Raw genomic sequence first — 22151 nt, forward strand, 5'->3', positions numbered from 1 at the left:
GAAAGAATGAAAAAAGGCCACGCAAAGGTTAAGCTGTGGTGGATAAAAGGAGCCCAATGAGACTGGATCCCATGTGAAAAATAAATGTGGAATTATTATTTTAGACTTATGGCTACTTTTCATCCTGGGTTTATGGACCTTTCACAGCGCAGAGCAGAAAAGTCACCTCTCTGATTTTTATCTGCAATGAGATCAGTTTAATTATTTTCTTAAATTAGTGACTCCTTGGTGACATCATCACAATAAAAGATTTTACTGAGCTGTTCTACTTTATGGAGCCACTTTAATGCAGTACATTCAGCTTTTTATAGATTTTATTTTATTCAGCTTTTTTATATAGCAGTCTGTTGTATTTAGATTTTTTTTTTCTTACTGAACCATTTTTTTGTGTAAATTTTATGTGAGAAAATTTGCTTTATAATATCGTATTTTATTTTGTAGAGCTTCTACTTTATTTGAACCATCTTGTTTTGGCTGCTGTAACAGGCATTTCCTATTTTTGGGATAAATAAAGTTATATCATGATTTATAAACATACATATCATTTGTGTTAATCTGTAATGTCACTAGTAGCTAAAGTAAATAAGTGTAATACTTAAGTAAATATATTTGAGATGAGTTTCATGGTTAAAACTGTGAGAATAATTCTCAGCAACGAGATCATGAGGGTGACGTCGGTCTCTGGTGTCGCTCACAGTCTGTTTCGGCTCATCTGAAGCTTCATGATATCAGAAGAGACATTTTCTAACTCGTCACCAATATTAGTTGTTTGTAAAGAAATGAAACAGTTCCTGAAATGGATCCACATAAAACCAGGGAAACAGAAATCTCTGCTGACCACTGTAAAATATGTCATACTTATGATAATTGATCCATATTTGTTTTGTGTTAATAAAATGGATTGTGATTATTAAACTGGTTAGAAAAGTCTTGGAGCTGCTCGTGAGCATATAAGGAGCTATTTTTTTTTTTTTTCATTTTAAGGGGTCATACAGTTAAAGCAGAGGGGGTCAAACTGGGCTGCACATCTCAGTTTGATCTCAGCTGAGTCGGAGATTTTAACTTACTTCTTTGTTTTTAATGTGAACGAGGACGTGTTTGTTCTATTAGCTCTGAACACAGAAACCTGTGATGGCTGGAGATGTGGTGTGATGTCTGGTGAGATGGCAGCTACATTTATCAGCTTCATGATCTCATGATCCCTCATCTTTTCAACAGTTTTTAGGTTATTTTTGCTGAATTATCCATTTATTATGAGAAAGAAGCACATCTCACATGGTTTCAACATTCAAAGAAACATATTTACAAACTAGATCCTAATAAATGATTGAAATTTAAACAATATGTCATTACATGTGAACCACAGATCAGCGTAGATCTACAAATGAGGCCTTAACTCACCAGAAACAGCAACAACATTGTTGAATTTAACGTTGCAGCACCTTTGTACTAATCTAATGTCTTACTGTGTGCTGTAGCCTCCAGAACAAACATACCCACATGCTTTTGGGTGTAGTGGAGATCTCACAGAGAAAAGACACAGATGATGATTTCAAAGCACAGTTTAGTGGGCGGCAGCAGCGTCCACTCAGTCCCAGTACATCAGAGTCTTCTTTGTGAGCCAGTTTTAAGAAGCACGACTGGTTTGTCTGAGTGGGTGCAGGGAAAAAAAAAATCCCTGCCAACATTCAGAAAATCCCACGTCATTGGCATTCATGTGCATACAGGCAGTTTAAGGTACCTCAATCTGAACTGCAATGTCAGCACAGACAGTGGATGCAAACGCAGCCCGAGTGAGCCACAGGAAGGCAGACAGTTAATAAAGCACATTTGCAACACATTGCTGGGCCCAGTCCCTTTGGCTGCTCCCCTACACACACACACACACACACACACACACACACACACACACACACACACACACACACATGCAACTCACACACACGCAAACTCACACACACACAGATTCACACTTTCAATGATTCTCTTTAGGTTTCCTGGCCCTCATCTGCATTTGGTTCACACCTGAGTGCTAAGAAGAAGTGTCTGCCTGCATATCACAGGCTGCAGGGTGTGCATACGCCCTCTTTGGTATGTAACCCAGTTACAATGTTGTACTAGAAAACACAAATAAATTGTATTTCTGTCTAATAAAATCTGTATTTTCCTGATTGCAGAAATAGTATTTTAATATATTTAATAAAGCCTTAAACAGAAATAAAATGTGTCATGTTCATTATTTAAAATCAGCAGTTTTTTTTCCTGAGTTCTGCTTCATTTGGGTTCAGGTATGAAGGTGAAGCAGAAACCACGAGGAGCTGTTGGGTCAAAGCCAAACTAAAGACCAATTGTGAGTTTCATAAAACATGACCAGTGTCTCATAAATAATCATCAATTTCAGCCAGTCAGTGGCAGCAATGCTTATATCCGTGAATTTGTGACTGCAGTGTTGTGTAAGTGAAATGTTAACATGAATCTGGATTTTTAAAAGGTAAATTTAACAATAACCACACACTGAGAATGCGGGCTTTGTTTAAAAACATTTAAGCAACATGTGAAGGAAATATGTAAGGAAACAGATCACACATGTTCATGTCCTGCTGCAGGTCTTTGTGCCTACATGAAAACAGTGAACACCGACCGACCGCATCACTATCTACAGCTCACGTTAGCTGCTAAATGCTATCAGCAGCTAGCTCAATGGTTTGTGACCATTTAAAGCCGAGAATAAATGCACGCAGGTCGGTTCGTTTGTTCGAGAGTCGGCAAAAAGCGATAAAGTGAATATCGACGCAGTAAATGTTTTAATAAGCAAAAGCACAGCCAGCCGACCTTTGTTTTACTTTGATAATAACAAAGAGGGTTAGCATGCTAGCTAACGCCCGAAAAGTCTGTTCTCAAATAAAAATAAATATCAATATAACCGGTACAAATGACACGTAAAGAAACGGAAACCATCCTGTATTAATTAGTATTAATTACGGGGGATTTAACGGAGAAAGAAAAACGCTCTCGATTAACAAACGTTCCATGGCAATGAACGGGGAGACGATAATTCCCGTTGCACCACACCGGCTCCGCCATTAACATCCGGGTCATTCCCGGTCTGTCTGATGCAAGCTCCAACGGAGCGCTGAAACGGGCGGCACACCCTCTGAGTCACACAACACAACACACAACATCCGCACAACATATACACAATATACACAACAGGAGGCTGAACATAACAGACGGCATAATAATCTTATTATCAGTGAGTTTAGTTCAGAGAAATCAACAAAACACACAGTCACGTAGAAGTTCCTGCGTCAGTAAAAAAAATGTGTCAGTAATAATAAAAAAATGTCAGTAATAAAAAAAATGTGTCAGTAATAAAAAAATGCACCAAAGCCTCCTCAGGCTCGTTATTTTTACGTTTGTTTTTTACAAGTTTAAATCAAACTTGCCAAAAACACATTTCCTATATTTATACTTTTTTCCTATTTTATTTACTTTTGTAAATTTGCAGTATTGTTTATAGACTTTCAACATTTTTTTCAGTTAAATGATTTTTTTTTTAAACTTAATTTTTTTTTAACTCCGTTTTAGTTCAAAAACATTTAATGTCATTTAAGAAAAGACTGCGGCTCTTAAACTTGAACAAATAATCTTCAGATTTTTTTTTCTTATCAATACTAACACCAAAACATACTGCATAACATGCAAGACTGTAGCGATATATTTTGTTATTTAAATATATTTTCCCCACAGCCTGTTTCTGTCCGGTTTTACTGAAAAATAAATAAACAAAGATGGCTGCTACGTTTTCTTGTGCCATCTAGTGGACATAGAGTGGAACTGTGTGCAGTGAAGCAGCCTGTGCAGGGGGACACTGACCATAAAAACCACTGACAGTAAAAATCACTGACGGTAAGACTGTTGAATAATGCAGTCCATAACAGAGGACCCAAAGCTGAGCAAACATATTTAACCAGAGTGACTAAAACTGAAGACATCTGTGAGTACATGCTATTGTTTTTACTTTTTCAAAAGCACAGTTTTTATTTCAGTTAACTAAAATTGGCCCCTAAAATGGACTTCAGTGGCTCAAAAAGGGCCTTTGGAGGCACTTGAGTCTGACTGGTTAAAGCAATGAGTCTTTGTTGCCTTAATTAACACAAGTTTATAAGTTTTTTGTGTGATAAAAATGTATTTAAGTGTGGGAAAATTAAATGCTTCTTTCTTACTTTTCCTTTGGTGGAGGGCTAAATCAGATTTGATTCTAGTCACTCAGACGTCACGCTGAGCTGATTCACCTACCTCACATCTCCAACCAGCTTAGAATCACCCATTAGCCTAACATACAGTCTTTGGACCATAAAGAGAAGAAAAATATCAGAAACCCACACAGACAGTCTTTAGGGTAAATGCACTTATCCCCTGATCACCTTTGCACAGTTTTAGCCTTCTGGGATCTGCAGGAAGATTTTAGACCCTGAAAACACTGAAATTTATATTTTAATTCTAATATTTACCGGAGGGGAAACATTACCATAAATATACCAACCATCTGTTTTAGTATCCACTGATGGTTGGAGGGGGGCTGGAGCCCGTCCCAGCTGACACTGGGGGAGAGCAGAGTACAACCTGCACAGGTCAAACTCACTGTAATGTAATAAAATGTAAATACTAATAAATTTGCTGTGCTACAACATGAAAACACGCCCCGCAGCCGCACCCAGACCCGGACTCTTTGTTTTGTGTGCTTTCTTATTCCCCAACAGTTTATAATCAATACAATTAAAGAAATATGACAGGAGTCCTTTTACATGCTTCTCATTTTAGTTTTTCCAGGAAAAACAAAAATATTTTCAAAATAAAGCATTTTTATGGCATTACACATTTTGGAAGCACAGAGGTGAATAAATTATCACATCATTACAATCAATCACAGTGCTCGTTGATAAACTGCACGATGAGATTTATGAGATCTTCCAGGAACAATAATTATTGCAGCTTACAAAAGGCAGCTTCTTAATACTGAAGCAAACCTGTACAATTAAATCTGAAGGTGCTTTAAGTCTAGAAATAAGATAAAACTATGAGCTAAAATGGAAAGTTTCACAGGTCATTGGCACTGTTGTAAGGCTTTCTGTGTATTTGTGCCATTGAAAAGTGCTTCTCTTGGTCCTAATAAACAGTCTGCAGAAGTGGTAGCCAAACAGGTTCAGCTGCAAATAAAGCAGCACCTCCTCAGAATCAGCTGATTTTTCTCATGTCCAATGATTTTAGTGTCTTTAATAAAAAATCATGGCCAATTTTACCTTCATACTGTGGATATTCTGAGTTACAGGTCCACACAGTACAGAGCGTGGGTTGAAATTTGGATGACTTTGAATGTGAGTAGATGAGGATGCTGCACTGAAGAAGGAAACTGACACAAGCTGAGCAGGAAATGTGAAACAGGATGAGAATCTGAGGCCGCGGCTCTCTGCCGGAAAACGGAGGCTTGCCCCCTCTGAGGTGGAGGAGAGAGGCCGCCCATCTTATTCACGAGTGACAAGAAGGTGGAGCGTTAGGTGGACGTTGTACCTGACTGTCGCGGTGAAGACAGAGCTGAGCAGGAGGCAAAGCTCTCAAGTTTACCTGTCGACCGATGCACCACCGCTCACCTACGGTCACCCGTGGGGTGGATGGGCTCGGCCTCAGAGACAGCCTGAGGAACTGTGAGTACAGCAGCTCCTAATATTCACAGTATGAAGGTAAAATTGACTCTTTTTCTCTAATTACATTGATTTTGTATGGAATGACCCTCCTGTTGTGCAAAGTCTGCCGCCTCTTCCTTGTACCTTTGTTCTGAGTAAAATTCAAATAAAAAATATAAAACATGAAAAAGGTGATTTGTTTTGGTCTCACCTGAAGCGCTGTACGTAACCAGAGATGCAAAAATCACCACGAATATGTAAGAGTAAACATGTTTCCTGATCATTAAAGGCAGCACATGTTCAAATATGCCCTGTGCACTAAAACTAATGCTTTCTTAAAGTAGTGATAACATTTTAAGCCCTCTGAAAGCTTTCTGTTCATGGACACAGCGATCCTGCAGGTATGTGCTCTTTGCAGTGTGCAGAATGAGGGAAATACTGCTGGTGTGGTGTTGCCCCCCCCCTTGAAAACACAGTGGCAGGATTTAAGGGGTTAAACATGTGCGTAACAGGACATTTCAGAGTAGAAAAGTGCTCGATGAGCTTGAACACCTTTGCTGGAATTATTGTAAAAACTCATTTATCGGCTCACCTGGATGTAAACTCGCCAAAATAAGATCATACTGTAGATGTTATTACTGGCTCATGAAGTGCGATTACTGCATATATCCCTTAATTTATACCTGAATTTAAAAATTAAAACTCCAGATGTTTGTCTAAAATGAGCAAACTGTAAAACTGTAGTTATGTGTGTGTCTTTAAAGCCTTTAAAGGCTCTGCTGCTGATGCAGACAGCTGCCTTAATGTGAGATGGACCTGCCCCTCGTCCTCTCAGCCTCTGCTCGCTCCTCCTCGGTGAGGGCCCACGACTGGAGCTTGGCGCTGCCAAATAAAGTGAAGATGGCGGCACCGCTGGCGTTGATCCCAGCAGCGACCCAGAAGACCTTCGCCCAGCCTGCCAGAGTGTGCTGAGGAGAGGAGAGGAGAGGAGAGGAGAGGAGAGGAGAGGAGAGGAGAGGAGAGGAGAGGAGAGGAGAGGAGAGGAGAGAGTGAATGTTAGAAACTGAGAATATGGAAGTAAATTATTTGCTTTCAGCAGTTTCTGTGTATTTTCTACCTTAGAGTAATAAAAACATGCAGATATGATTTTATTTTCCTATTTCAGTCTAAAGCTGTTGTCCAGCGACATTAACCAGACTCTAACCCTCCGAGGCCTGACCCTGTACAACAACACCGGATTCAGAGCGTATCCAAATAACGTCAGCGTTAACCTCACTAACACTCCACACAGGACATAAAGTCATAGCATCTTATGCTGCAGAGCTGAGCTGAGGAAGGTTTCTGGTTCAAATCTGTTATGATCAGTTCAGGTGGATCCAAACTTACTTCGTTCCAAATCTTATCAATCAGAGTCCAAAGGAAAAAAAATCCAAATGACCAAATAAGTCCTTTTTGTTTGTGTTGGGGTCAACGACTCCGAGTTTAAGGCTTTTTTTTTTTTTTTTTTTTAGGAGAAATGACTTCATTCAAAATACATTAAATATTAATCAATAAGTTTTTGTGCAGCTGTGTATTCCAATAATGATGAATGCTCATTACAAGGGCCTGCAGCCTTCTGTTAACGAGGGGCTGTTAATCAATCAAAACTTCATGAATATCAGAACTTTTATATAAATCAAAAACAATTCAGCGAACAGGAAGGTAAACCTCGTCAGTCAGACTAACGCGCGCCTTTAAATTAACTGGTTTTGCCTTCAGACTCACATCTTCAGTAAAGTATCCTGTTACGATCGGCGCCACGACCCCGGGAATGGTCCCAAATGTGTTGGTGATTCCCAGAAGGAATCCTGCATACCTGCAGGAGGAGGAAAGGAAGGTCAGCACGATTTCACGATGTGTTCAGCAGAGGGATCAAAAGGTCATAGGTCACTGTAATCAAGCTGTTTGTCGTTAGATCTGTGGATTCTACCAGACACGACTTTTCACATTATGCTTCCAGGAAACGAGCAATGAAACCGCACGGAGGACGGCACCCACCGAGGAGCGATGTCTATCTGGTTGATGAAGACTCCGGCGGCGCTGAACCCTCCCGTGGTCGAGGAGAGTGTGAGGAAGGTGACGGTGAGGATGTGGTTGCAGCCGGCGTAAATGACAGCCACGAGGAACGCCGAAGGCAGCAACAGGCCTGAGAGAAGAGAACAGGAAAACCATTTCAAAATAAAGGTACTGAGTTACTTTGCCTCATTTAAAGGAGACCTGTTCTGCTCATTTCCAGCTCCGTGTTGTTATTCCTGGAACAAAATAATCCTTGTTTATATTTAACTTAATGAGCGATCCATTTACTATCATTAGGTGCACTTTAACAATTTACAGACAACAGAAAGGCAGAAAACTGTAACTAAACAACAGTTTTACATCTTTATGAGTCAAACAGGTCTGGAAATAAAAATACTTTCCATCCATTTTCACCCCCGATATCGCCCCACAGTGTGAAGTGAAAAATTGTAGTAGTTAATGACAAATACAAACCAAACCACAAGGGGGCAGTGTTCCTCCATTAATCCACAGCTTTTACCTGCTCTGTGTTGTTGGGTTAAAGAGCAGATTGTGTCACAAGTTAAAAACTGCAGATGAAGACTTCTGAAGTGCTGATGAGCACAGTTTTTCCCTCAGGGAGTGACCCAGACACGAGTCACATATACTCCCACTAAAGCAGCAGTAAACAGCTTTGAGTCTCTTATGGTTGAAAACCTTTTTTTTTTTTAAATCATGTGACACATCATGTTGCGTTCATGTCTCAGATCTGCCTGTTCAGTTGCAGCTCCTCGTACCTCAGAGCAGTCAAATATTTTTTGCTGAGTTTAGTTTGTTCCACGTTTTTCATTCGTTCTGATTGTTTCTGATTCCAATTCCAGGGCTTAGAGCAGGATTTCACAGGCGGAGGAACCCTGAGAACCCTGAGAACCCTCAGATCCAGTGAAATTATTCATCCCAGAATATCTCCTAAATTCCAGCAGACTTATTTTCTTTGCAGACAGGCTGCGATCAGCTGACCGGCGCTCCTGCTGACGCTGAGGTTTTCTGCTCTTTGGGGGATTTAGCTGGCCTAAAGTACAGGAGCTATCTAGCTATCCAGCATTTAGCCAGCATAATGACAGAGTCAAGGAGGAATTTGGGAAGTGATACTAAAAAGCTTCATCAGTTTGAATTAAAGTATTACACTTCAGTCCTTGTGGCTACGAGGTTAAAGGTTAAAGTGGATTCTCTGCCTCCAGTGGTGGCAGAGCTGCCAGTCAAAGTCTTGGACTCAGGAGTAACTCTTCCTCTCGGCCCTCTCAGGAGCTTTAAATCCACCGAGGCCTCACACAAAGGAGGCAACTGTGTCACGCTTTTGTACGTTTGAGTCTACATTTTAAATATTCAAAAGAAACAGCTTCAGTCAGGTCTGGGTGTTGTTTTCTTTGTGTGTTTTATAAAACAGGTCTTGCAGGGTTCACTTGTTGCCCAGGAGCACGTGGGCAGCCACAGCCTTTTGTAAATGTGTTTTCACAGCTTTGTTTAGTCAGCAGTGCAGGAATCCTGGCCAGAAAACTCACACAGTTCACAAGCAGATGTAACTCTCTCTTAAAGTCAGTACCTGATAGTGAAGATTTCATCTTAAATTCAGAGTGATGAGGAACAAAGACGTAAACCATCCCAACACTTCTACTTTAAATAATAATCTCAGATCGTTTTCATTCCCAGAGTGAGCGCCACTTCCTCAGCAGCTTCCTGTTTAAGCTCCCGAGCGTGCCAGCACCTCTCAGAGCCCCCACACAGAGGAAATTAGAGGAAAAGCTTTCTTTACCTGCGAGCGTGAAGAGTTTGCGAACGGTGGTGACGCTGAGTGCCCTCCTCTCGATGAGCGCGTCCGCCGCCACTCCTGACAGCGTCGACATCATCCAGCCGCCGAGGTACGGCAGAGAGGACAGGAAGCCATTCTGAGACAGACACACGGACACAGATCCTCAGACGTGTTGAGAGAAATGTGCTGAGTCACGCTCAAAACACCAGTTTAACTGTGAGAAGCTACAGTTTTACCATCAGACAGTTTAGATGCATCAACTCAACATAACTAAGAGAAAAAAGGTGCAGAGACCGAAGATAAAACACAGTTCCTGTAATCTATCACGAATTAAAACTTATACTTCACATCATAGTTTTAGTATTTATTCCTGCAGTGACTCTCGTGTATCTGTGCTTGTCTAAAACATCTGAAACATTTCATTAAACTTGAAAAGTTAAATCTAACAAAAAAAACAAACAAAAACATGAAACAAATGAAGGGAAACCTCACCGACTGCAGGTCAAAGTGCAGGATGACGTCCATGTAGGTGGGCAGGGAGGTGAGCAGCGTGTAGAAGGCCCAGTTGGAGCACATCTGGGTGATGATGATGGCCCACAGAGGGCCAGACAGCGCCATGTGCAGCAAGGGGACGGTCCAGCCATGACCTGTGCCCTGAAGCATCGATTCAGGTTAGTCAAGAAAATCTTTAGAGAATTATAAAAATGTACTGAAATAATGACATTTAAGGACAGAGGAGGACCGATACTGATACCGATATTAGGAGATTTAAAAATCCCAAACATCAGCAGACACACGAAACCAAAACAGATTTCACAACATTTTCTATTTATTTACTTGTTTATGCTGAGCCGACTCTGTTGAGTTTGTTCCAAACACATGATGCCAACTGGGAAGTTGCAGAGCGCCCACTGGTAGACAAACCATGCAACATCAACACTCCTAACTGAGAGGTGTTTCTCTCGTCTCCTCTTTACTTTTTACATTTTCATTTATCGGCCATTATAAATGCTGATCAGTTAAATAAGCCTGAGGTGGATTTATTGTTTATCGAGACCTGAATGTTTGTACTGCAAAACCAAATCTGAACTCCTTAAATCTGAAAAATATACAAAACTATATTAATTGTTAAAAGCTTTTCTATTTCTGGCTCTAAAACCAACTCAAAGGTCAGAAACAAACGGGCATCCGAGGGGACGAGAGAGTCAGAAAAATGAGAGCAGTAAGGGAAATGGAAACAGGAAGTGAGATAAGGGAAGTGAGGATCAGCTCTTCACTGCAAGCAGAAAAAAATCCCTAAGAAAGCAGCAGGCAGGTGAGGGACAGTTATGAACAATGGAAGAAAAAAAACAAAGAAAACAATATTCAGCCTGCGTTATGAATCTGATTTTCTCATTTCTTCATTTCGGTTCAGGTCTGAAATTAAAAGCTCATTTATAGCTTAAAAAACGATCCCATTCACAAAAATGAGGAACAGACGGGTGGTGAGCTGAGATTATCGTCTTATAGTCCCAGGATTTCAAAATGTAAAAATATTTAAAAAACTGACAGAGAGAATTTAAATAAAATATCTGTTAGTGTTTTGCACGTACCTGAGGTCCGATGGAGTTTGTGATGTAATCTCTCTCCTCCTTGCTGATTCGACGATGGGTGCGAGGGTCATCTGACACAAAAATAAACCAGAAGACGGCCCAGAGGCAACCGGCACTGCCTGGAAGAGCAGGAACGATTAAAAGAGTCAGCAGACCTGGAGGTGAGTGTGAGGTGTCGTGCTAAAGGCAGGTTATTACCATGCTACAGTAAAACAAGCCGTCTGTGTGACCTCAACGCTAGAACAATAACATCAGGTGATCTCACATGAAAGTGAGTGTTAGAAAACTCACAGTGTTCTCGAGTTAATGATCTACAAATTACTGTGAACCGTTTTCTGCTGCTCAAATGTGGACACGTTGTGTCTGTTTCGCTGTGTTTCCCGCGCTCACCGCACAGGTAGAAGACGGCGGGCCAGCCGAGCATTTGGCAGATGAAGCCGGTGAGCGGCAGCGCCACGAAGGCCCCGAAGCTGCCCCCCGACCCCGACATGGTCATCAGGCGAGAGCGCTCCAGGGGAGGAGCCCACCGGGCCCACAAGGCCATCATCGCTGGGTACGTCACACCCTGAAGACAGACAGACACACACACACACACACACACCTTGAGATCTTCTGTTTTTTGTGTGTTTTTGAATTTATTTGTGCTCCTTATTTTGTATATTTTTTGAGTCTGTGATATTGTATTTTTATTATTATCTGCAATAATGAAGTAATTTCCAAACTTTCAGCATAAATAAACTATATTCCATCTTATCCTAATAACATTTACATAAAGCCTGTCAGACCTGCGGGTCAGAGTTCATCTACATAAATTGTGGGGCTTTTTTCAGACTTGCTTTTCATATTTGTGGTCAGAAAGTCAATTTTGTCCCTTTCAACTTCACTAAAAACTGATATGAGGAACATCTGACAGAAAGCTGTTAACCTTTTAACCTCTAGGCCACCAGTGTTCCCACTTCAGTTTCCCATTTCGGTTAAAAGGGTGGACCTTAACCCTGACCACAGACGGGATATCGATGGCTGTTGGGAACAAACCTGCCAAAGAAACTAAGAAAAGCAAGTCTGCACTTCTTATTTCCTCCTGCAGGAGTGCATCCACCCTGCCCTACCTCTCCAAAGCCCTCCAATGCTCGCAGTCCAAACAGCCAGTAAGACCCCCACTGGGCAGCCAGAGGAGTGAGCAGGGTGAGGACCGCTGTTCCCAGCACACCCAAACCCAGGAAAATCTTCCCCCCGTAGTGACCTGCCAGGTAGCCGCCTGGGATTTGTGTGCACAGGTAGCCGAAGAAGAACGCTCCCAGCAGCCATCCCTGAGTCTTGGAGTCCCAGGGGTACTGAGGGACCTGGGGCAAGAGGACACAGAGAGGAAGCATCACAAAAAAAAAAAAGGATCTGTAAGGAGAGATCAGCCTTTTGATGCTCAAACAGCGATACCCCGTCAGGCTGCTGGAAATTCTCGCTGATGTTTTCTTGTCCTGACGGTCGTGGACAGGCGTGGATCACGGAGCGGTTTAGGGCCGGATCGGGGTCGGTGCTGTTCACCATGGCTACCATGGCAACGCTGAGGTTGACCCGGAGACCGTAGACCACGGTGAAGCCGAGAAACATCAGGAAGGCGAGGTTGAAGCGGGCCGAGCAGCACCGAGGAGGAACTGATCCCACACAGAGAAATAAACAGTTTAATCTCCCCTTCAGGCTCATCTTCTCGTGCAGCTTTGGACAGCTTCAAATACAGGTGCTGCTTTTAGACGCCTCTCTGGAAGAGCTGCGAGCACACTGGCTCAGCAGCTCAGTTTAATGGGATACAGAATCACAGTCTGAATCACAAAACTGCATCATTTTAATGTCTGTGATTCGGGTAATAGAAACAAGCGCCGGTATGCATTCTGGGTAAACCTTTAAGGCTCCATAAATAATCTGGCTAAATAAATCATCTCCTTGACCTTATTGCAAACATGTCTGTTTAAACATTACATGATTTTCCTTTAATGGGCCAAAGGTGGCAGCAAATTTAAACTGTAGGATTCTAGGATGACTAATTACAGATTGTGAGCTTTAGCATATATTGATATTTTTCCTGGTTTCTGACCTAAATCTGTATTAAGTGTTGATTTCAGAGCATTAATTCCTTTTTATTTTTTATCTGAATAAATTGAATCATTTCGAGAATAGAAAAATTTAGACTGGGTTAAACTAATCAAGAGATCTTTAATATGAAGACACTGAATAATAGATCTTTCAAACATACACTTCTGCTGTTAAATATGTCTCTTGGCAAATTGTAGTGTGTACATTTTAATTTGATAGTCTTTGAGTCAGGGAGTTATATTTAGTGGGTAAAATTAATAAATAAAACTATGTTGAACAGTTAGACCTGATCAGACCGCAGGTTCTATTCATATTTAAATTTTGACCCCAAAGGCCTGCAGTTCAAGACTCAACTTTTCAAACTAAAGACAGCAGGAAAAATCAGTACAACTCAATACAACCGGACTAGTTTTCAAAGATACCAGTAACTGCTCCCCGCTATGTCCTGATAAGGAAATGTGCCTTTTACAGGGAATGTTTTGCCTCGGACTAGAACCCCTGTCCGTCACACTGTGGATGGGAACATCTCAGTGTGATGGCCTGTTATCGGAGTATAACTGGCATTAAAAATCCCTGGTTTGCCAAACAGAGGACTGACGTGTGGAGGATGGGAGTCTTGGGAAAATGGGATGGTGTCTGAATTAGTCCAGGTTGTAATAAAACAATCAGCCTGAAAGGCTTCTTTATGCCTAAGACTTCCTGTTGGAGTTCCTAACAAATTTAAGGTACAGCAGCAGAGTTTGTGTCACTGTATGCCTTTGGGTCATAATTAAACAAAACTTAGATTGGGTTAATTATAATATTAAATTAGGAATGTTGATTAACCTTACAGAGGCTGACTGGAAAACTGGAACATCATTAACAGCAGAATAAAATAACAGATGTTACTTGTGTGGTTTACTCAGTCTAAATAATATTTAACCACAGCAGTTCAATTCTCCAGAGCATTGTCAAAATTAGTAGAGAACTCAAATAAATAAATAAATCCTGTATCTTTAATGATGGGAAAATGTTTTGGGAAATCAGATGGACAAATTCTAACTTTCCCTATTTTCCTAAGGAATTGATCACCTGGGAAAAGACATAGAAAAGGGGGGTTTGAACCTGTAACAACAGGATCAGTTATTCAGTAAATAAATACTAATTGATGAAAGTGTGATAATAAATATTTGTTTCATGTGATGTGCTCTAAACAGATATATTCTGAGGTTATGTTTTATGATCTTGTGTCTCGTGCTTTAGTCCACTTGTTTGGCATTTCTGTTTGTTTGGTCTTACTTTATAGAAAAGGAGGTGAATTTAGGAAATAAGAGTGCTAATAATAATAATTATGTCTTAGAATGCTTTTCATATGCTTCTCCATTCTTCACTGAAAAAGAGAGCTGCTCTCTCCCTCTGTCTGCCTCTAACAAATGTGTGTGTGTGTGTGTGACCTTGTCACAGTGTAAACACTGATTACAGAAGTCAGTGGTTCACAGAAATATCATGAGAGCAACTCTGGCTTGTAGTGACTTATTGTGCCTTAAAATATATTATAATCATGCCATTTTTTGTTTTCATGTTGTTTTTAGTTTTAATCAATAGGTTAATAACCATAGGGGTGTTAAATTTTCACACCTGGATAGGTGTGAAAAAGGAGGGAGTTGTTAGGGATTATTTTTTACTCAGTGAATAAAAGACAAATTTTAAAGGTAAAACTACAGTAAATTGTTAATAAACAGTGGATCAACCAAATAATAAACAATTAAATAATACAGACAGAGAGCAACTGATCAGAAAGTTCTAGGCTAACTTCTCTCTTTCAGTGCATCTTATCCGGATGATCGGCCACAGAACGTACAATTAAAACATCGCCAGCGTCACCGTGTTCTGTCATTAATCTGGACAAGATTCTCTCTATTGATTAAATTAGAACATCAGGAAGAAGATGTGCCTATGACTGAGAGGAATCTGAGTCATGAAGAAGCAGCCTGAACAAGACTGAATGACGAAGGTCAACTCATAGCGCCCAGAGATTGTTTAAGCTTAGATAACAACGTGTATAAAAATGTTTTGGTTAGACAGGAACATGGGCTCAGAGAGAGAGAGCACACACACAGGCTGTCTCTTCTGAGTCCCCACATGCATGTGTGCTTTTTCTGATCCTTTAATATATTAAATGTTTTACTTTTTTAATTTAAGTGTTTCAGGTGTCTTCCTTCACAAAAAAAACTGTTTACCTGAAATGCTTCAGTGTACGTGCATCTTTATGTCTTTAGGGCAGCATGTACACTGAAGCATTTCAGTGTACGTGCTGTACCATCTTTATGTCTTTAGGGCAGCATGTACACTGAAGCATTTCAGTGTACGTGCATCTTTATGTCTTTAGGGCAGCATGTGATTCCAGGTCAGCTGCAGCCTGCTGATGGTCACAGACTCATTAAGGTCTTATATAAGGTGATCTTTACCTGGAGAAGTGCTGATGTGTGCATGACCGAAGAGCTGAAAACATCACTACAGAATGACAAAGTACCAGCTTCACTTTTGTCAACACCACCACGATATAAAACTCTTGGTCTGCTGCACCTTCAGCCTGTTCGGGTTTCATTTGTGAAACTTTCTTTTCCACATAAACAAAAACACTCACTTTCAGCACTTCTGATGAGAGGTTCGTCTTCCTCACTCTCGTCAGAAGTGGCCGAGTTGATGGAGCAGCCATCGGGTGGCGGCATGGCAGGCGGCTGGATCCAGGAAATATTTGGCCTGCCTCAGTGAGACATGATGTCCAGGAGGTCTGCAGAGGTAGGATCAACCTATTAAAACCACTGCAAAGAGGATGTGGGACAAACACATGACACACACACACACACACACACACACATTGGCACTTCCTGGTTCCATAAAATACCTCCACATATCTGAACTCACAAAGTCAGCAATGCTCGAAGTGGCTCTGACGGAGACGACGACGCTGACGGTGAAGCTGGGAAAGCGTCACGCTGCAGGCTGTTATTTCAGGCGATCACAATTTTAGGCTTTGCAGGAACTGAGAATTTCACCCACAGCCTCAGCCTGACAAACATCTGCTTTCACGGGTACAAATGTGGTTTTGAGAAGGTTTCATGTGACCAAAGATCAGATTCCTAATAATTTTTTCTAATTGTTCTTAATTATATTTTACATTTTTTCCTAAGTGTTCCTGATTTTATCTGATGTGCTCTCACAGACCTTGTAGACCACTGAAAATGTTAAAAGTATAAAGAAATAAAAGTATTGAATTTCTTTCTAATTTAATAATAATTGTTTAATAATTGTCAGTGAAACCCTTTGAGCTGCACTAACCCGCTGGAGCTGCTTTACAAATAAAGTTTGATTTATTTGATTGAATCGTGGTGAACAAAGCCGGTGTCTGTCTGACAGCGCAACACGTATCAGCCAAAACATTAAAAACACCAACAAGTAATTAAAGTGATTGATGGAGAGTTTTTAATGCAGTTGTGTTTTGCTGGGCTTCATGCTGGTTTTCCTTTGGCTGATAACACCTGAAGGTTGTTCCCGACACGTACAGACAGTCACGATCCCTGGATATCAAATACGTTTCCTGGTGTATACATTTCAGTCTGTCAGAAACTAATTAGCTATATATTTAAAAAAACAACAAACAAGTAAAGCATGGATACAAGAATGTTTTCAGGCAGAGAGAGATTGATAATGGGGTGAATGGATAATGACAGCGCGACGGGGCTGCAGACGTCAGATCATATCAGTTTAATCCAACAACAAGACCACGAAGCATTTGTGGAGAGGAGCAGTCTGAGACTCAGTGTGGATGGTTAAAACTATTTGCTGCAGTTTGTTGGTGATGACGAGAAGACGACGACGAGGAGACGTTAGTTCTCGTTTCGTTCCTGCATTTGGATCCTGTGGTTTACGGGAAGTTTGAAAAAGCTCTGCAGAAAAGACGACAGCCGCCCTTCGACTGCAGACGATGAGTCATACTTCAGGCAATCAGCACTAACAGTAAAAATATCTGTAAATCAGATCTTTGTCAGTCGCTCTGAAACGTGTAAAGAATAATGGAAACAGAGGAGCAGCTGAAGCGTTTTCTTTCCTCTGCCCGGCACGCTCATGTTTCTGTCGTCTTTATTAGAAACAGAGGTTTGGTCTCTATGAGTGAAAATGTTTTTCCTCAGAAACAATTACGGTTACTTGCCCAACTTCCCCTTTGTGGGGAACAACCTCCTAAATATCAGGACTTTCATCTTTTATGTGATGCATCATTTAATGTATTTGGGTTTAGACTGTTGGTGAAAGTCCGGCAGACTGCAGTTACGAGTTCATCGTCTCTGCATCTCAGAAGTTTCAGGTTAATTTATTTTGTCCCAGAAACTGAGACTGATGCTCTGCAGAAGGCTTTACAGACACGGGAGACTGAACTGTGTGTGAAGGTTCGAAAACATTCAAGTGTGTCAGAAATTAATGTGAGCCTTCAGGTTTTTGCTGCATTGAGAACAAGAGAACACAGATCAGCTCTTCTGCTGGAAAAAGAGTGAAACGAAGAGTCATTTACAGTAAATATGATCATTGGTTGCAGCTTTAATGTCTTTAATAACTTAAATTTGGTTTTATTTAATGGCCTGAGAGTGGATGTGTTATTAAAATGAAACAATTATTTATGCTGGTGCTGTTTTATAAATTTGACTTTTTTGTGCTTTTTTTCACATTACTGAATACGTTTGGGATCAACTGAGATCAGTTTAATGACACAGAGATCGGGACGTGCTCGAGCCAGCAGTGAAACTCGGTGTAAGAACAGGCGCTCTGCTGTAGCTCATCAGCACTCTCAGTCACTGTGAATAACCCTTTAAAGCTCAGTCTGACTGATTCTCCTGGTCAGCTTCAGCAGCACGTCCTACATTTTAAAGCTTTAGGTTGTTTTTAGTTCTGGTCGTGCAGCGTTTTGGTTCTGGTGTTGTGGTCATTTGACTTTGAGCATCCTGTTCCTGTTTTTCTTGGATGTTCTGGTGAATTTTAATTTTTGGATTTTATTGTTATTCCAGCCTCTTTCAGAGTTTCCACTGTCTCTGAGTTTAGTGAGTCTGCTCGTCTCTGTGTTTTGCTTCCTTACTGTCTGATTATCTTCACCTGCGTATCGTTTTCCTTGTTTCTTATCGTCATGTGTACGCAGACCTGCTCCTGGGTTTCCCCGGGCACCTCTCCGGTATTTTTGGATTAACCCTTCCTCTCCTTTTTGAACTTAAGTGTGTGTCTGCGCAAATATGTGTGTGAGAGTGAGATCCTCAGAGCACATTTCACCTCTTCAGCAACAGTTAATGTTTTATTACACTGCTGCTTAGTTTGGAGGGAACTGGGGCTGAAAAAGTATGTTGTAAGGAGGATAAGCAGATCCCAAATTTTCATACATATAACTTTATATAGATTAACACAAGTTTAAGGTTTGCAGTGGTCATATTTTCCCAGCTCCTCATCCATAACTGGAAGTTGAAGTTTATTTTTAGTTCTTGAGTAATAGTCTGTATACACCTGTGTATCTGTTGTCTCTAAAATGTGGGCCAATGAATAAAAATGTTAAAATAAAGAGTGTGAGGAGGAAAGTGGGTGCCTTCCGTTTCAAAAAAGCAATTTAAGACTGATTATCACCTCTGGCAGAGATAAAACCTCTTACAGCATTTATAGAAACTATTAGAGATGTAAAGAGCTCACCACAGTTTACCAGAACTGAAAGGTTCTGCGTTTAGACTAATCATTGTGTCAAGCTACCAGCATAATACCCACGAAATTACATTTATAAAGAGCAACTCTTCTTCCTCCAGCGGATCAAGTCATTCTTGCCACACTAAGAGACACCACGGCGTTGTTTAATGTGCCTAAAGAGCGTAACTCTAACAATATTAATATTTAGACGCAATAAATGAGAGTTAATCTACACACGTTTCCAAATAAAGCTATGGCTTGGCTATCAACTACTCAGCTACATCTAATGTGTCACTCATTAACCTGATATCGGTTAAAAACTGCTTACCTTATGAAGGATTTACAACTACAGATTCTTCATTAGGTTCTGCTGGAGGTAAAAATCACATGAAGCTTAAAACTCGACACACTGTCTCATGTTGATGCCGGTGAGACAAAAACAAAATGTTTTTACTGCTGATGTTTTTCCACCCCGGTCAGATGAGCTTCGGGGCGGCGCCAATCTGAAAACATAAGCCACGCCTATTGTTAAGACATCCAATGAAAGCAGCGCGCATGTTTTACAAGTCAGGCGCTGACATTGTGACGTTGCTGCGCATGAGTAAGGAATGGCGCCTCCTGCCGTGTTGCCAGATAGAGGCAGCGGCAGTGAAGGAAAACAATTTAAACTAATCACACACGCAAACGCAGACGTTTTAACCGTAGTTTGCCTTTTTCTTCCTGAGGGTGACAATATCGCTCAAGAGTATGGCGAATACGCCAGCGTAGAAACCCGGAAAAAAAAGTTCTGCAGAACGACTGCAGAATTATGAAGCTTCTGCGAGATCTTCGGTATTAGATCAATGTATTGGTCGGTTTTTATAACACTCAGTAGTACATAATAAACAGGAGCTGCTAACACAAAATTCGGTGTGTTTTATTTCCACTTATAGCGGGTTGTTACCTGACTCACGAAGACTCAAAGTATGGTGGGTTCTAGTCACCTGTGAGTCAAATCTGGCAACATAGCTTCATCCAGTTTCGGGCTGTGAGGCGTTTCGCAGTTAGCCCGTGAACTGAGTAACTTACATAAAAAGATAAAGTGTCTTATTTTAACAGCTGTTCAGCGTTATTCCCCTGCTATTACAAACTGTTTATTTATTGGATGAACTTCATTTGCGGAAATTTACGTATTAATTGATGTGTTGTTATGGCAACAGAGCCATCTCCTGCGTAGCATTCAAACAGCTGCAGCTAGTCCCGACTTATTGGCCTTTTCTCAAGTGTAGACGACCGGGAGCTACACGGCTGTTATCGAAACCATGGCTCATTATAGAGTGAGTATTTCTGGTCGTACTTTCTGTGTATTATATTCTACGTGGTGACATTTAGTTAAAAGTTGGTCAAACTGGCTAACTAGCTACACAACTCAGCGCGACCCCTTCTCGTCCGCACGGCTGAAGGCAGTGAACTCACCACAGGCTGAAAACACTTACTTTGCTGAGCAGCGTCTTTAAAGCGCACATGTTTTCCGCTGCTGGGTGAAACGTGCTGCTAACGTGTGCGTAATTCAGCTTTTTGTCATGTTTCAGGCCTCAGAGTCGAAGCGAGAACGATTTCGAAGATACCTCGAAAAATCTGGAGTCCTCGACACCTTAACGAGCGGTAAACGGAGCACCTGTTCAGCATGATGATGCGACACTAATGCATGCTGTTAAACCCAGGCCTGTGATTAGGTTTTACTGACACCTTTTTTTTTTCTTTTTTTTTTCCCTTTTCTCTTTCTTGCAGTTTTAGTTGCACTTTATGAGGAGACTGAGAAACCCAACAATGCACTGGAGTATCCTTTTATGTATGCAGCTTTACTGTGAGCCCTGGTGGTAACAGTCAGGTCCTGATGTGTCTCAATCCCCCGAGACTGGCAGTTTAATATGCAGTGCTGTGAAAAAGCATTTGCCTTCTAAAGATAATTTGAGTAAATACAAAATGCAGTTTTTAAATTATGATTTCATTTATTAAGGGAAAAAAGTCCATGAATGCAATTTAACAGTGGATCATCTGCCCCCATGCAGAGGCAGAGGTATGTAAACCAGAATTCAAATTCCTCTCCAGCATCCATCCATATAGTGACGTTTTGTATGTCATAGCACTGACTGTAAAGCAGGGATCCTCAACTCCAGGCCTCGAGGTCCGGTGTCTTGCAACTTTTCGATGTGTCTCTGCTTCAACACACCTGAGTCAAATATAGAAGTCATTATCAGGACTCTGGAGAACTTGACTGCACACTGAGGAGGTAATTCAGCCATTTGATTCGGGTGTGTTGGATCAGGGACACATCTAAAAGCTGCGGGACACTGGACCTCGAGGCCTGGAGTTGAGGATCCCTGCTGTAAGGATATAGGTCAGACCAAGTAGGCAGCTGCTGCATCATTAGATATCGTCTTCATGTCATGTGTCTTGTTGTGGAAGCAGGTTTAATCTCCAAACGACTGAAATTAGTGCGGCTGCGCAGGGTTTGATTTGTATTGTTGTCATTATTCACGTGTTCAAACAGCACTGGATTCTTGCGGTGGGCGAGTCTGTCTGAGTCATTCTGCAGGACTCCTGCTCACTGAATCATCTGTGTCTTCAGAATAAATGCACGGGCTTTACCTCGCCTGATCCTTTACTGCTGTAATAAACTCATAGACATGACTGACTGACATTTGCGGGCGCATGTTGACCTTAACCTCCGTCACAGTTTCATAAAGCTTCACCTCGGGGCGGCTGGTCCGGAGCCGGCGGACACCGAGGCTCTCCGCACCGAGCTGGCTGAGGTGCAACAGAAATGCAGCCGGCTCATGGAGGAGAACAAGGAGCTGAGGAACAGGGTGAGCTCACAGGTGATCACATCCTGCTGTTTTCAGTCCCATTCCTGTGACCTTTAACCTTTCTTGTTTTTCTTCTCATTTTCCAGCTCATGCAGTACGAACCATCGCCTGATGGGGAAGCAGAGGATTAGAGAGCTTGTGTCTTTGCTTTTTGGGGTAAAAAAAAACCAAAGGTTAAAGCCTCTTTTGTAGGGTATTTAAATGTTTATTTCATGATAATGGATTTGCAGTGAACACAAAATCACTGTTAATTTTTGTTATATAACAAGAATGAAATAAATAAAAATAAATTTTCAGCATCAGCCTTTCTCTCGGTGTCCTGAACTGACGACAGGTCCTCGACTCTGCTCACGTACATCTGAAATAAATCTCTAAAATCTTTGTTTGCCGACGACATTTT

The 22151-nt window shown here is 41.3% G+C and overlaps 2 protein-coding genes across 4 annotated transcripts; one reads left to right on the forward strand and one right to left on the reverse strand.

Annotated features, from left to right (window-relative positions):
- Positions 1-4802: 4802 nt before the first annotated feature.
- Positions 4803-19393, reverse strand: LOC115788032 (sialin). Of its 3 annotated transcripts, none has more exons than XM_030740896.1 (11): positions 19231-19393; positions 15835-15981; positions 12555-12772; positions 12230-12463; positions 11511-11685; positions 11121-11239; positions 10021-10182; positions 9532-9664; positions 7722-7869; positions 7449-7539; positions 6485-6652 (listed from the first exon to the last, which is right to left on the reverse strand). In XM_030740896.1, exons 2-11 carry the CDS (start codon positions 15917-15919, stop codon positions 6485-6487), a joined length of 1533 nt encoding a protein of 510 aa, XP_030596756.1. In that variant the 5' UTR covers positions 15920-15981; positions 19231-19393. The 3 variants fall into 3 exon arrangements, with proteins under 3 accessions (XP_030596758.1, XP_030596756.1, XP_030596757.1); XM_030740897.1 differs by having other exon boundaries at positions 15835-16012; XM_030740898.1 differs by lacking the exon at positions 19231-19393 and having other exon boundaries at positions 4803-6652; positions 15835-15919.
- Positions 19394-19911: 518 nt separating this feature from the next.
- On the forward strand, positions 19912-22053 carry mycbp (MYC binding protein). Its single transcript, XM_030740902.1, has 5 exons — positions 19912-20218; positions 20474-20546; positions 20673-20721; positions 21622-21751; positions 21838-22053. Exons 1-5 carry the CDS (start codon positions 20204-20206, stop codon positions 21880-21882), a joined length of 312 nt encoding a protein of 103 aa, XP_030596762.1. The 5' UTR covers positions 19912-20203; the 3' UTR covers positions 21883-22053.
- Positions 22054-22151: the final 98 nt, after the last annotated feature.

This window comes from Archocentrus centrarchus, chromosome 11, assembly GCF_007364275.1.
Source record: "Archocentrus centrarchus isolate MPI-CPG fArcCen1 chromosome 11, fArcCen1, whole genome shotgun sequence".
Lineage (NCBI taxonomy): Eukaryota > Metazoa > Chordata > Actinopteri > Cichliformes > Cichlidae > Archocentrus > Archocentrus centrarchus.